We start from the raw sequence: 16,683 nt of genomic DNA, 5'->3' as shown, positions 1-16,683 counted from the left end.
GACCAGGAGCTGGGTAGCATAGTTGGTGAGGAAGGGTCGGATTCTTCGGATGTTGCTCAGGAAGAATCGGCAAGTGCGTGCCAGAGTGGAGATGTGCTGGGAATAAGAGAGGCAGGGGTCCAGGGTGACTCCAAGGTTCTTAGCTGAGGAAGAGGGAGAGAGTGTGGTAGATTCCAGAGGAACAGAGATAGAGAGATCAGAGGAGGGGGAGGAGGGGGGAAAGAAAAGGAGGTCAGATTTAGAGAGGTTGAGTTTGAGGTGATGCAAGTGCATCCAGGAGGAAATAGCAGACAGACAGGTAGAGATACGGGAGGAGATGGTGGAGTCAGAGGTGGGGAAGGAGAGGAAAATCTGAGCATCATCAGCATAGAAATGTTATGAGAAACCATAGGATGCGGTGAGGGGGCCCAGGGAGCGGGTGTAGAGAGAGAACAGGAGAGGACCCAAGACTGACCCTTGGGGGACTCCAGTTAAGAGAGGGTGAGGTGTGGAGGTTGCTCCACGCCAGGTTACCTGGTAAGTGCGGTTATTATTATTATTATTATTATTTATTTCTTAGCAGACGCCCTTATCCAGGGCGACTTACAATCGCAAGCAAATACAAATACATTCAAGTGTTACAATATAAGTCATACAATAAGAACAAGAAATACAATAATTCTCAAGTGTGACAAACCACAATTCAATAATACAGCAGATAATAGTGAAAGTTACATCAGGATATGATTAAGTAGTGATAGTTACATCAGGATATGATTAAGTACAAAATACTACAGATTAAACACTTGGGAGATTACAATATTCTGAGGTACAGGATTAAATGCAGTAAAATAGGGGGCAGATAAGAGCAAAATAAAGCATATTTAAATGAAGGGTGATAGTGTCCCAGGATACAACAGAGGAGTTCTACAGGTGCTGTTTGAAGAGGTGAGTCTTAAGGAGGCGCCGGAATGTGGTCAGGGACTGGGCAGTCCTGACATCTGTAGGAAGGTCGTTCCACCACTGCGGAGCAAGGGTGGAGAAGGAGCGGGCTCGGGAGGCAGGGGAGCGTAGCGGAGGTAGAGCCAGTCTTCTAGTGCAGGCGGAGCGGAGAGGTCGAGTGGGGGTGTAGGGAGAGATGAGGGTCTGGAGGTAGCTGGGTGCAGTCTGATCAAGGCATCTGTAGGCTAGTACAAGAGTCTTGAACTGGATGCGAGCGGTGATCGGGAGCCAGTGGAGCGAGCGGAGTAGTGGAGTAGCGTGGGCGAAGCGAGGTAGAGAGAACACCAGGCGAGCAGCAGAGTTCTGGATGAGCTGGAGCGGACGGGTGGCGGACGCAGGGAGGCCAGCCAGGAGGGAGTTGCAGTAGTCTAGGCGGGAGAGTACCAGGGCCTGGACCAGGAGCTGGGTAGCATAGTTGGTGAGGAAGGGTCGGATTCTTCGGATGTTGCTCAGGAAGAATCTGCAAGTGCGTGCCAGAGTGGAGATGTGCTGGGAATAAGAGAGGCAGGGGTCCAGGGTGACTCCAAGGTTTTTAGCTGAGGAAGAGGGAGAGAGTGTGGTAGATTCCAGAGGAACAGAGATAGAGAGATCAGAGGAGGGGGAGGAGGAGGGAAAGAAAAGGAGGTCAGATTTAGAGAGGTTGAGTTTGAGGTGATGCGAGTGCATCCAGGAGGAAATAGCAGACAGACAGGTAGAGATACGGGAGGAGATGGTGGAGTCAGAGGTGGGGAAGGAGAGGAAAATCTGAGCATCATCAGCATAGAAATGGTATGAGAAACCATAGGATGCGATGAGGGGGCCCAGGGAGCGGGTGTAGAGAGAGAACAGGAGAGGACCCAAGACTGACCCTTGGGGGACTCCAGTCAAGAGAGGGTGAGGTGTGGAGGTTGCTCCACGCCAGGTTACCTGGTAAGTGCGGTTGGAGAGGTAGGAGGAGAACCAGGCCAGAGCAGTGCCAGAGATCCCCAGGTCAGCAAGAGATGATAGTAGAATAGAGTGATCAACAGTGTCAAAGGCAGCAGAGAGGTCGAGGAGAATTAGGACAGAGGAGAGAGAGGCAGCTCGGGCACACTTAAGTGAGTTGGTGACAGAGAGAAGGGCGGTTTCAGTGGAGTGAGCAGAGCGGAAGCCAGATTGGAGAGGGTCAAGCAGAGAGTGGTTGGACAGGAAAGCAGAGAGCTGGCGGTGTACAGTCCGCTCGAGGGTTTTGGAGAGGAAGGGTAGGAGGGAGACAGGACGGTAGCTCTGGAGGGAGGTGGGGTCGAGGGTAGGTTTTTTGAGGAGGGGAGTGATAGAGGCTTTTTTGAAGGCAGAGGGGAAGATGCCAGAAAGTAGAGAGGTGTTGAGGAGGGAGGAGATGAAGGGGAGTAGAGCAGGAGCAGCAGCTTGAAAGAGGTGAGTGGGGAGGGGGTCCAAGGCACACGTGGTGGGTTTGTGACCCTGGAGCAGGGAGGAGAGGTCAGAGTCTGAGAGGGGCAAGAAGGTGGAGAGGGAGGGCGAGTTAGTAGGGGATGTAGTGGGTGTAGGGGTTGGAGCAGGAGGGGGTGCGGGGGAGGGAGAGGTGTTAAAGAGTTTGCGGATATCTGAGATTTTAGAAGAGAAGAAGGAGGCAAAGTCGTCAGGGGAGATAGAGGAGGGAGGAGGAGGGGGGGGAGGGTTTAGGAGGGAGGAGAAGGTAGAGAATAGTTTACGTGGGTTGTTAGTGGAGGCTTGGATTACAGATTGGAAATAAGCACATTTAGCAGAGGAGAGAGTAGAGGAGAAGGAGGAGAGAAGAGTGCGGTAAAGGTCTAGGGCAGCAGGGAGTTTGGTTCTCTTCCATTTCTTTTCAGCAGATCGCAGTGTGATTCTTGCCGAGCGGAGCACAGAGGAGAGCCAGGGATGGGGAGGGGAGGGGCGAGCGGGTCGGGAGGTGAGGGGACAGAGGGAGTCGAGGGAGGAGGTGAGTGAGGAGAAGAGGGTGGAGGTAGCAGAGTCTACGGAGAGTTGTGAAAAGGAGTCGATAGGAGGGAGGTGAGAGAGAGCAGTGGAGGCAAGGACAGAGGGGGAGAGAGAGCGGAGGTTACGGCGAGAGGTGACAGTGGGGGTAGGAGGAGCAGGGAGAGGGGGGAGAGACAGAGAAAAAGAGATGAAATAGTGATCAGAGAGGTCCAGGGGGGTGACAGAGAGGTTGGAGGGGCAGCAGGCCCTGGAGAAGGTGAGGTCCAGTTGACGGCCAGCTTTGTGGGTAGGAGGGGACGGAGAGAGACAGAAGTCGAAGGAGTGAAGGAGAGGGAGGAATCCAGCAGAGTGGCTGGGGTTGGAGAGATGGATGTTGAAGTCACCCAACAGGACAGTCGGGGTAGACAGAGAGGGGAGGGAGGAGAGTAGATAGTCGAGTTCATCCAGAAAGTGAGTGAGAGGCCCAGGGGGGCGGTACAAAACAATGAGCAGGAGAGGTAGGAGGAGAACCAGGCCAGAGCAGTGCCAGAGATCCCCAGGTCAGCAAGAGATGATAGTAGAATAGAGTGATCAACAGTGTCAAAGGCAGCAGAGAGGTCGAGGAGAATTAGGACAGAGGAGAGAGAGGCAGCTCGGGCACACTTAAGTGAGTTGGTGACAGAGAGAAGGGCGGTTTCAGTGGAGTGAGCAGAGCGGAAGCCAGATTGGAGAGGGTCAAGCAGAGAGTGGTTGGACAGGAAAGCAGAGAGCTGGCGGTGTACAGTCCGCTCGAGGGTTTTGGAGAGGAAGGGTAGGAGGGAAACAGGACGGTAGCTCTGGAGGGAGGTGGGGTCGAGGGTAGGTTTTTTGAGGAGGGGAGTGATAGAGGCTTTTTTGAAGGCAGAGGGAATGATACCAGAAACTAGAGAGGTGTTGAGGAGGGAGGAGGGAGGAGATGAAGGGGAGTAGAGCAGGAGCAGCAGCTTGAAAGAGGTGAGTGGGGATGGGGTCCAAGGCACACGTGGTGGGTTTGTGACCCTGGAGCAGGGAGGAGAGGTCAGAGTCTGAGAGGGGCAAGAAGGTGGAGAAGGAGGGTGAGTTAGTAGGGGTTGCAGTGGGTGTAGGAGTTGGAGCGGGAGGGGTGCGGGGGAGGAAGAGGTGTTAAAGAGTTTGCGGATATCTGAGATTTTAGAAGAGAAGAAGGAGGCAAAGTCGTGTGTATGATGAGTTAATTGTGAGCAACATTGTATCAGCTAACGTTAGCTACGTATTTCAAACGTGTATGAGGGCTTAATGTAAATGTAACGTTAGCTAGCTAGCTAACAGTAATGTTTTCATTTTTTTCCACGGAACACATGCATACGTCCCACGGAACACCACTGTTCCACGGAACACCGGTTGAGAAACACTGGCCTAAACAATCGTTTTGATAAGTCGAACTATAAAATGATCCAGCACTGCATCGCCAGCTATATCCTGCCACCACACTGGATTGATGCATTCAGCAAACTTGTTATTTATACTGATTTTATTATTATTATTATTATTATTATTATTATTATTATTATTAATAATTTATTGTAATTCTACCATATTTGCTTGATCGTATTTTTCACTTACTGCTTAGTAAAACTGTAAGTCACCTTGGATAAAGACTTCTGCTGTATGAATTAATAATAATAATAATAATAATAATAATAATATGGAAATCCATCAAGATCTTTTCATAGATGCTGTCACCAAAGTAAACGTTTTTTTTTATTTTCTTCTAATGCTGAGGTGATTGAAACGCCTTTTTTTTTAGTAGCCTGTTTTGCTTGAGACTGAATTATAATAGGTTGCAATTGTAGTATCTACCCCAATTGGTTAGAAATGGGTACGCCTTTTTGGCACAGTGCGAGATTGACAGTTGGCAGTTCAAATTTAAATTAATTAATTCGCAGAGAGGTGAATCGTGCAGCAATCGATTCACCCAGAAGTCAGTCCAGCCTTTGAATTGCTGCACTGATTAATTCATTGATGAATTGGCGAATTAATTTCTGAATTGATGGACGAATTAACGAATGCATCTGTGAATTTATGCAGGAATTGATTAATTGATGAGTTGACGAATTAATGGACAAATTGCCAAATTAATTTCTGAATTGATCCCTTTGGCTCCAAAGATGTGACTCACGCCCCTTGGTCCCACAATTATTTACTGCAGTCTGAGTGGTTGCAGGAGGGCCGGGGAGAAAGTGGACTGGTTACACCCACCGGAAACAAGGTCCGCAACACAGCAGCAGCTATGAATTGGAACGAAACTTGACTGTTTTTAAGTTTTCTCTTTAAAACTACTAACATACCGTTTCCAGAATCACATAGTTCATCTGGTGTTGTTATGTTATACATTAGATTTAACCGTTTAGATTCAGACTAGACCGTTTTGAAAACCAACAGCTAGTCCGTGAGTGGGAGGAAGCAGTGCAGAACCATTTTCCAGGGGTACAATACAAACCAGGCTTCATTGTCTGCGAAAAAATGTAAAGTACAATTAGGGAGTCATATACTGTACCTTACGCTTTTAAAATAACCTTTTTTTTTTTTAAACTAACTTGTAATTACCGATATTATTCACTGCCGATAATGTGCTTGTGGTATTTAAAATATTTGACAGGGCCTGGCGTTTGAGTCTGAAATATCTTGCACAGTAGATTTTTTTCATTTTTTTTTTTTCATTTTTACTGCACCAGCATTTAGGAGGAAGACTGTATCGACAGATTTGTTTTTTTAAAATAAATATATTGTCTCGGTTACGGACCTTGTTCTGATACATCTAAAGTGTATATTTTCCTTTTTTTTTTCTTTTTCTTATGGGATTGTATTTTTTTCCCTCGTCTAACCTAAGCGAAGATGCTGCATCTGAAAAGGTTGCTGCGGGTCTCAAACCGCTCCTTCCTGGCCTTCATTTTCTTCTTCTCCTTGTCAACATCATGTCTCTACTTCATATACGTGGCACCTGGACTAGGTAAGGGTGCTTTTTTAAATATTCGAATACGAGATTTAGAAATAAAGGCCGAGGCGGTCTACATTAGTATTGCATTTTTTTTCTTTACATATCATCTCAAGCGCAACATGCAGTGAATTGAATTTAAGCCTTAATTCCGCATGGTTTCAGTATTAATATAGTTCTGTTTATTTTTTTTTAAAAAAGGACAATAAGGCCGGGTGTTGTGACGGCTGTGTGTACAAAACGGTCAATGAAGTGCTACATTGACAATGAAAGATTATATACCGGTACCGAGCTGGATAGTTACAGCATAACAGAATCTCTCTTCCTTTCTCTCTCCCCGCCCCCGGCCATTGGTTTTTTGTGGTAATTTAATATGTATGTATGTATGTATGTATGTATGTATGTATGTATTGAATTAATTATTTATTTATTACGAACGTGACAGTGAATTGTAAACTATGGAAGTTAATATCATTCAGTAACTTCCTCGTCTGTTACATTGTGGACATGCTTGCAGTTGTTTTAAATTTATTACATATAATTAATATTAATGAACATTTACGTTTTATGTTAGTACAATTCCGACATTCACTAATATTGGATTACTTGAATAGAGCTATATGAAACCATGACGCTCCACTGCTACATGTGGAGCAAGGGGGATTGGAGTTGTCAGAGTCTACAGTCTATGAAACGGTGCATGTAAATATGAGTTCCGATTGTATATTTAAGTGTGGAATTGACTCTTTCACATGTATTTCTTAACTGGAAAAATAAACGGTGCAGTAAACTTGTTATTCTTCAAGAAGCGTACTGAAATAAGTGACTTTTTAATCGTTGAAACCTTTTGTGTACATGCAAAAAAAGAGAACTTGTAATGTTAATCTTGTTGTTTTTGTACACTGCCGTTATACCTTCATACCAACTTTATTTTTGGTGTTAATTTTGTTCCATGTGTTTTAAGTAAAGTTGATGCTATCCAATTTATTTGTTTTTGGATTTGTCAAATTGACTCCTATTGCTCTTCCTTCTAAAGCTACATTTTTATCTGCACCATGAAATCAGTATGTAAAATTTCAAACGAGGCAGCAGCCAGTACCATCTGCAGTCTACAGTCATCAATGAGTCTACAACCGGACATTTTGTACACCAGTAAAATAACCCCTTTGTGTCATGCTTTTTGTAATAACTGTAAGTTAATTAGTGGACCTCAGACATTTCCCAGAGTATAACATATTCACAACATGTTTAGCTTAGATCAGTGATGGCCAATACACCAAGCACTGCGATCCATTTTGGTGGATCTGAACGGGCTCCGCGATTCAGCTATCACCAACAATTATTAGCGGGATTTAATATGTCCAATACGTAATAGCAACAATAACACAAAACAACCACAACAGAAACGTAACAGACGCTTTACGCTGACTTCTTTGGCATATGTGCGCCTAAGTTTAAAAAATAAAAAAAATAAACGCGCACTGAAACGTTTAGGGGCACGGAAAAAAATAAACATTTTTTAACACTGTCAAACTTAAGCCAGGGGAAATCTTTTAGCCACTGTTGGTTGAACTTGTATTTTACAACTGTGAACACGCTGTAACTAACTCGGAAGTTCACTGTTCGCTTTCATCTTCTGACACACCTGCATTGCTCATTTCTTGTAAAGACGCCGACATATGAGTTTATTATTTTCCTCATCTTAGTTTGACAAACTCTGGGGTCTTCAAGTGGGCACCTTCCATCCTCGGTGTTTCGTCGACTAGCCCACGACACCTCAAGAGGGCTTGACGGTGATTCTGGCGTCCCAGCATCACCCCCCTCCGTCCCCCACTCAACTCAGCCCAGCTTACTTACCTGTACATCAGCGTTTCTTTCTTTCTTTCTATTGTGCTTGAGATCCCCAGCCCGAATCTTTCCGTCTCAACCACAGCCAGTTGCTGCTCCTCTCTGCTGCTTCAGATAAATTCTTCACTGTGCGACGCAACTCTTGGCCACTGAATCCGACGTCTCTGAGAAACCGGGTTGTAGAGTGTGCCACAAATCCTCGACAACCCACCTCCACTGGGTAAACCTGGACTCTCCATCCTCGCTGTTCCGCTTCAGTGGCTAGTTGAGCATACAGCAGTTTCTTCCTCTCATACGCCTCATCTATGATGTCTGGGAGAACATCATATGTTGACCTAATGAGGAAACTGATCCTGCTCTGTTCCTTTGACCATAGGTCTTGCCAGACAATCTTGCATTGTTCCACACTCTCCCATATCATCCATTCTCCCTGCTTGGCCTGGGAAATGGCCTTTATACACCTCATCCTCTCCTCCTGCTTTTGCACCTCGTTGACTACCAGCTTCCTCCGTTGAGCTGGGGCTGCCTTGTGCTATGTAGGAGGAGCTGAACTGAGACTAACACCCCCTCTTCCATGCTGAACTTGCCCAATGATATCACCAATTCGAAGGGCAGCCTTTGCATCCTCCACAGCTTTCTTTGCCGCCCACTTTCTTCCAGTTTTCAACACAGGTGCTGCCTCCCTTACGCATTTGTCTCGTGACTCTACTAATGTCATTTCCAGTCTGACCTTGGCGCACTTAAACTCTTCGGTTGGAGAGGAGACTGGTAGCTGCAGTATTCCTTTACCATAAAGTCCCACTCTGCTGAGGCAGCGTGGAACTCCCAACCATTTCCTGATATATGAACTGATTAAAGCTTCCAGATAAAAATTCAAGATAAATCACATATTTGTTTACGTGTTTTTCATTTGTCTAGTCACTCTAGTGTTATCGGTTGTATTGAGTGGGGGTTGTATTGTTTCCATTAGTTGTAATTGCCGTAATGTGAATAGCTATTTAATCTTAATAAACTGTAAGCCCAAAAAAAAAAATCAAAATCAAAAGCTTTTGTAAGATACCCAGTATAAATTTGATAAAAACTACAAGCCCCAGTACAGCTCATCCACACGTCATTTATCAACAAATTTGTATGGAAGCTCTGAAGGGACCAGGCCAGCAAGCGAATTACAGCGTGATACCTTTATTGAAATACTAATGCTGGTACTGTATCCCAAACAATATTGCAAACATGAAAACAGTTCAATCTTCTGAAGTTATACCACCAATCTAATTACATTATCAACCCGCGACTCGTTAATATTTCCTGCGGCTGTGTTTTTGAAGTAGCCTAATTCTGCGGGGAAAACCGCGGACCTGGCAACACTTGGTATGACACAGGCCTGGTTTTTGGGATGGAACCGCATAAGTCTCGCGTTTTGATTGGTCCATGTCTGTCACATGAATGTTGTCACATGAGTGGGAAGGCTTGCAGGCATTTTTAACATTGCGACCAGAGAGAGAGATACATTATAGGATACATTAGTTTATCTCTAATGTAATCACAGTTTTACATATAGACTGCCCCTGTTTTCGTTTACGTCCCAAATTCTGGGCCGTTTTGCTTTTCAGATAATGTCCAGAATTCTGGGCCGATCTGGTTTGCAGATAATGTCCAGAATTCTGGGCTGCTCTGATAACTCCCAAATTCTGGGCCACTTTGCATCTTCGATATTCTGCTTATCTGACCGCTGGTGTGCATGGCCAAAGAGCTCTATTTTCGTCTCATCTGACCATAGCACCCGGTTCCAATCGAAGTGCCAATGCCATTTAGCAAACTCCAGGCGCATATGTTTTGTTGGTAGAAGCACCTTTGGCAGCAATTACAGCTGTGAGTCTTTTTTGCTAAGTCTCTACCAGCTTTGCACATCTGGATCCTGCAATTTTTGCCCATTCTTCTTGGCAAAATTGCTCAAGCTCTGTCAAGTTGGATGGGGACCGTTGTTGAACAGCAATTTTCAAGTCTTGCCACAGAGTCTCAATCGGATTGAGGTCTGGGCTTTGACTGGGCCATTCTAAGACATTCAGGTTCTTGTTTTTAAACCACTCTAGTGTAGCTTTGGCTGTGTGTTTAGGGTCATTGTCCTGCTGCAAGGTGAACCTCCGCCCCAGTCCCAGGTCTCTTGCAGACTGAAACCAGGTTTTCCTCTAGAATTTCCCTGTATTTGGCTCCATCCATCTTGCCCTCAATCCTGACCAGTTTCCCAGCCCCTGCCGATGAAAAGCATCCCCATAACATGATGCTGCCAACACCATGCTTTACCGTGGGGATGGTGTTCTCAGGGTGATGAGCAGTGTTGGCTTTGCGCCACACATAGCGTTTTGCGCTAAGGCCAAAAAGTTCAATTTTGGTCTCATCACACCAGAGAACCTTTTCCACATGTTTGCTGTGTCTCCCATATGCCTTTTGGCAAAATCAAAACAGGATTTGATATGGGTTTTTTTCAGCAATGGCTTTCTTCTCGCCACTCTTCCATAAAGCCCAGCTTTGTGGAGTGTCCGGGTTATAGTTGTCCCATGGACGGTTTCTCCCATCTCAGCTGTGGATCTCTCCTGCTCCTTCAGAGTTACCATTGGCCTCTTGGTTGTTTCTCTGACTAATGCCCTCCTTACCTGGTGAGTTTTGGTGGACGGCCTTCTCTAGGCAGAGTCGCGGTTGTGCCATATTCTTTCCATTTTTTAATAATGGATTTAACGGTGCTCTGGGGGATGTTCAAAGTTTGGGATATTTATTTTATAACCCAACCCTGATTGATGCTTCTCCAGAACTTTATCCTGGACTTGTTTTGATAGCTCCTTGGTCATCATGATGCTGTTTGTTTAGATATGCTCTCTAACAAACTCTGGGGCCTTCCAGAAACAGGTGTATTTAATCTGAGATCATGTGACACTTTAATTGCACAGCACACAGGTGGACTCCATTCAACTAATTACGTGACTTCTGAAGGCAAATGGTTGCACCAGAGCTTATTTAGGGGTGTCACAGCAAAGGGGGTGAATGCTTATGCAATCAAGACTTTTCAGTTTTTTAATTTGTAAATAATTTAGAAAAATATGTAGATTTTTTTTCTCCCCACTTCGACATTATGGACTATTTTGTGTAGATCAGTGACAAAAAAATCCTAATTAAATCCATTTTAATTCCAGGTTGTAACACTACAAAATGTGGAAAAGTTCAAGGGGGTGAATACTTATGCAAGGCACTGTATGTATGTGTGTGTGTGTGTGTATATATATATATATATATATATATATATATATATATATATATATATATATATATATATATTTGGGGTGTGAACTCCAATAAACCAATGTTGTCCTTCACCAATCAAATAAGTGTTTTAAATTCAAGTTTTGAGTTAACACTAACAGTGTTTTTATCATTTGTTGCATTTTCAACAGCCGCATCTATCCCACATGTAGTCTGAGGATGATTTAATTGTGCAGGAATGTACCTAGTTACACAATGAGCCGATAATATCTCTTCAGCCAAAGAAGCAGGCACAGAAATTAAGACATTACCATAACTGGTTTTGTACTAAAGCAGGGTCAGCTGCTGCAGTGAAAACCAGTTTATTTCTCACTAACCATTTTAAGAATGCATTCTGCCGTCACCATATAAATACTTTGGACCGTAATTAGGAAATAAAATTAAGTATGATATCTAAAATATGATATTGTGTTTACTGTGGTGTATTTAATATTGTAAACAGAACAAACTTGTAACCATTTATTGTCAGTAAAAAAACAAGTGAAATACATCAGCACTGGCTGTGTTGCATGCTCTTCAATCCGGACTAACACTTGGCATTCACGCTGCAACATGTTTCCCATATTACAACTATACACAATTAGAAGTGCGGCCACCAATTCCATACACAACAAGAAGTTAGACTGTAGTTATTAAGTTACGTAGGTATTTATTTTTATTTTATTTATTTATTTATTTTTATTTATTTATTTATTTATTTTTCTTCTGTGGCCAATAATTTCCTACACTTTGGCCATGCCCTCTACAAATTTATTAAATTTTGGCCTTGCCCAATTTGTTGCCAATTTTTAGAGCCCTACTACAATATATACTACAGTGCGTCATGCAACAATATAATTAGTGTTCCACATTCTCGTTTTTTATCTTAACAATTTTTTCCCTGGAATTTTGCAGGAGACTTTTACAAATATTAAAATTGTGATCAAATCTGTAAAAATGTTTTTAATTGAAACCTCAGGAACATTTTGGTAAAAAAATCTCAGTATGCACACTTTACATGTGGAATATGATGCTTAGCAGTTTTGGTTTCTTATTTAAGTTTGTAGCAGTTTTGGTTTCTTTAAGTTCAATGTCCCTGGGTGTATGATGAAGCAGAAACTGTGCAAATCGAGGCCACATTTTCCCAAGTTACCTGGTACTTTTGGGCAGTCACTGTGCCCAAAAGTTCTAGTATCTAGCAACTAGTATCTGCTGAAGGTATGAACGTGACATCCACACAAAACAAGCCAGTTTTTTTCGCCTTGAAATCATAAAGAAAAGAAATTTGACAGAACTGGACAATTCAAGACATCGGGAGACGTGTTAAATCACACTGGACATTTCCATCAATGTGTTACATAAGGTTACCAAGTACCAAGCATCATGATTTTCTGTCAAATATTTATGATTAAGATTGTCTGCGTTTGGGGGTCCTTGAGTGTCTTATCCAGCACAGGCAGACTTGTCACCGGCCACCTTCAACGGTTGGGCCTTACGGTGAATCATGCGGAGTCAGCTAACACCTTCCCTAACAGTTTCCTATTTAGGAGTGTGCTTGGACTCCAGGGCCATGCTGTCCAATCTGTCGGACGGCAGAGTGCAGAGAATAGCTGCTTGCTAGGAGCGCTTTCAGAAACTTATGGGCCTCATGGCAGCAGCTTCCCAGACCCTTCCATGTGCACTCTGCAGGCCTGGTTCAACAGTAGGGTTTTTCCAGCCCATGTTGAACTGCAACCACCTATTGACAGTGTCTCATCATTGTATAAAGGCTCTCTCTTGGTGGAAACAGCTGGCCCATCTACGCCTAGGCATAGCACTGGGTAGTGTCATCAGAAGAAAGGTCATCGTTACAGACACATCCAGTGTGGGCTGGGATGTTCACCTATCCTTGCAGAATTTTTTGCAGGAGGTTTGAGGGAGACATGTGCTTGTCCATACAGACAACACAAAAGTGGCGACTTGCATCAACCACCAGGGCGCACTCCGGGTGCATGAGAACCTCCTCTCACTGCGTGCAGTTCATCTGCCTGGGGTAAACTAGGCAGCAGATCTAATCTCAAGGGGAGTTCCCAGCAGCTCAGAGTGGAGGCTTCACCCCGAGGTGGTGAGTCTCATCTGGGAGAGGTTTGGGAGAGCACAGATAGACCTTTTTGCCTCCCAGTAATCAACCCACTGTCCCCTCTGGTTCCTCACAATGGGACCCGCTGGTGATGGATGCCTTGGCACACCGGTGGCCGAGGCTTCTGTTTATATGCCTTCCCACTGCTTTCCCTTCTTAATTTTTAGAGGCCAGGACAAAGTTCACGCTCTGTACCAATCCTGCCTTTTTGCCGAAGACTGTCTCGGCATTCCATGTCAACCAGTCTGGAATTGGAAGCTTTCCCGTCCATCTCCATTCCAGTCTGACGGAGAGCGACAGTTACATATGCTCTGCCCAGATTGGGCTCTGGCGTACTATGTTGACAGGACAAAAAGTTGGAGGCAGCTGAAACAGTTTTTTGTCTGCTATGGGGCGAGGTCCCATGGTCAAGCCCTGTCTAAGCAGTGGCTGTCCAAATGGATGGCACAGTCAGGACTACCTATAAGCTGGCCAACTTGCCCCTCCAGAAAAGCTCACTGTCCATTCCACCAGGAGCATGACAACTTTGTGTGCTTTATTCCAGGGTGTATCTGTCAATGATATATGCAATGCGGCGGTGTGGGCTACTCCCCATGGGTTCTACAGGATGAATGTCTTGGATCCTTCAATTGTGTTTTCTTGTATTGTATTTTCTTTTTTTGTCAGTTCTGTCTGGTTTGCTGGGTATAGGCAAAGAGTGTGAATTAAAGGCATCATTATACATTGATATTATTGAGCATTATCGTATACACATGATTAAAAAATGCAACTACTGCCATCCCATTATATCAAACTTTTGGCAGGGAAACTGTAAAAGCGGCAACAATCAGTGGTACTGTGCATCTGACAACACAATACCTGGAACAATGAACCGCAAACAAAAAAAGATAATTGCGATCGCCCTGCTCTACTGGAGAAAGGGACAAAAAATGTAAGATTGCTGTGGGTTTATGACATCCTTAAGAAAAAAAGGTATGGCGAATATCATCGTCTGATACAGAAGCTCCGGTTTGATGAATGCAGATTTCAAACCTACTTAATGTTGTATTATACAACTCTGGAAAATCTGAAATCAGAACCACAAGTTTTTCCTCCGTTTTTTTATTTATTTATTTTTAATTTCTTCCTCGCAAAGGAGCCTCCTACTTTCCCCCGATTGGCTGCTGGTAGTTTACGTCACGGCGCGGCGAAAGTTGAAAATAGTTGATCTCCTGTGCGCCACTCTGCGTGACCGCCTTCATTGAAAACAATTGCTTTTGCCGTGCAGCACTGCCGTGCCGTGTCTGGTGTGAACACCCCTATACATTCCAGCCGTTCTGCAGTATTGCCCTTGTGACGGCTTTGGTGTACTTGCCCATACGGTAATGGTTACATTTTGTACTTGAAAAGGAACGTTGGGTTATTATCATAACCCTGGTTCCCTGAAATACAAATGTAACCATTAACCACCAAGGTCACTGTGTCCATGATTGTAGCAGGCTTGAAGAAAAATATTAGAGATTTGTGAGTGTAGGCCTTTTGTGCCCTCTGAGGCAGGCCATTACTGGGTCACAGGCTTGCGGAGCAGCTTTGATATACAATATTTAGGTTTCGGGTTTTTAGGAGGTAAATATCCATATGGTAATGGTTACATTTCTATTTCAGGGAACTAGGGTTATGATGATATTTTCTTAGTTGCTTTTTTCGGCAGTTTATGATGGAGTCTACTGCAAATAGTGGATACTTTTTGGTAGAAAAACAGGAAACAGTGCAGAAAAACTTGATGGGTTATATGCAAGTCCTTTTTAAAAATCTGTGGTTCAGCAGTTACAAAAGAAAAACTGAATTTCACAAAGTAGCAGTAATATTTGGCAATGATTTCGTGTCTGTGATGCAACAAACAAACACTTGTATATCAGCAGTTGAATTCAGCTTTGAGAGAGTGGGGGGGAAAATAGGCAGATGCTTAATTGTATAAAAATAAAAAAAATCATATTTTAGTAACTCAAAGTATTGCATTTTATAGTTGTACTCTTAGTATGTTACTTTTTAAATATATTTGAAAATTTGTCCCAAATTGCACTGAAAGAAATATTTACTCGGTGTTTTATAAATTTGTTGAGGTGGGGTGGGGTCACTTGGATTTTGTGTATATTGAAGAATTTAATAAAGTCAAGCTACAGGCCTAAATCCACCCTTCTCTCTCTATCTATCTATCTATCTATCTCTATATATCTCTGTCTGTCTGTCTGTCACTTGCATCCGGTTAACATTGCATACTTAACATTGAGGGGCCTGAATTTGAGGAGTATGAATATTGGCTTACTTCTGGTGGTACCATGTGAGGGGCCGTAAGAGACATCTTTCTTTCTAACTCTCTTGGTCCATGAGGTCTGATGTAGTTTTAAATCTTTTTTTTTTCTTATATATATATTTTATTTGTATTTATGGTTTTGCCATGAACACACATTTTGAAGTTGATTTTTCTAGCATTTTCTCCCTTGTATGTTGCGATTTACATCATAATTTTAGAAAAAGAACATTCCAACAAGAGTATGCTGTGAGAAATGTAAATTGCAAATGCTGGTAATTTTGAACAGGCCTTAAAACAAGAAGTAAATATAAAGGCCTGATCACACGGGCAACTTTTGTTGACGGCAACAAGACAAACACAGTTGTTGCCTGCGTGTTGCCTTGCAATTTGAGGTGGTCACACGAGAAGACAAACCTGCAGCCAACAAGCTGGCTACACACAAGCAACAAAGTAATGCAAACTAATCCTAATGCACATTTGTCACAAGATGTAAACATGCTGCGAAGGAAGACTACAATATAAAAATGTACTAACTTACATTATAACATTAAATAAAATGAAATAACAAAAAATTGAAATAAATTGCATCTTATTTATGTGTATTTAATGTTGGCACAAATTATACTCCATAACTGCATACATGGCAAATTAAAATAAAACCATTTTAAAAAATACGCACACGTGTATTTTATTGTAGAATTGTATTCCTAGCTTATATGTTATTGTAGCAGTGAACATTAACATTCGCTTATTCACATACACACTGTATTGCATATCTATAGACTACATGTAATTGGATGAAATGCAGGAATCAGAATGCATCATATACACTGTCTGATGTTATGGTCGAGCCTTATGTGACAGTACTATCAAATTTGATTGGCTGGTATTGAAAATGTTGCCCTCGTGTTAACTGAAAAATAGAACATCGTCCTTAGTGGGAGATATGTTGCCCAGGGTGGACACGTGAGGCGACAAGCCGGCAACATCTGTTGCCGTCGACAAATGTCACCCGTGTGACCAGGCCTTTACAGTATTATATACTGTATGACCCAAATAAATAGTGTAGTATGTTGTAGGAAGCTGTAGTACTTATTTATACAGCTGTAGTATACTACATCATGCAACAATATAGTACAATACAAAGTACACCTTTATACCCACTTTCAGCAAAGTACGTATGTGAAAAGTATTGTAACGGTCAATTTACAAAACTTCTGAAAGTATAGTTTAAACCAT

General features: G+C 43.2%; 1 protein-coding gene across 5 annotated transcripts in view; it reads left to right on the top strand.

The window, feature by feature from the left end:
• The first annotated feature begins 5,056 nt into the window (after positions 1-5,056).
• LOC117399277 (beta-1,4-galactosyltransferase 6) overlaps positions 5,057-16,683 on the top strand; it is a 44,037-nt gene continuing 32,410 nt past the window's right edge. For 2 of the 5 annotated variants that reach the window (XM_033998365.3, XM_034920575.2), the window contains exon 1: positions 5,174-5,908. In XM_033998365.3, the coding sequence (XP_033854256.1) occupies positions 5,794-5,908 (115 nt within the window). In that variant the 5' untranslated portion in view covers positions 5,174-5,793. The other 3 variants (XM_033998366.3, XM_059022104.1, XM_059022105.1) reach the window with 3 other exon arrangements.

Source organism: Acipenser ruthenus, chromosome 4 (genome assembly GCF_902713425.1).
Source record: "Acipenser ruthenus chromosome 4, fAciRut3.2 maternal haplotype, whole genome shotgun sequence".
NCBI classification, from domain to species: domain Eukaryota; kingdom Metazoa; phylum Chordata; class Actinopteri; order Acipenseriformes; family Acipenseridae; genus Acipenser; species Acipenser ruthenus.
Note: the sequence above shows the minus strand (reverse complement) of the source record. Positions and strands in the feature narration are given on the sequence as shown.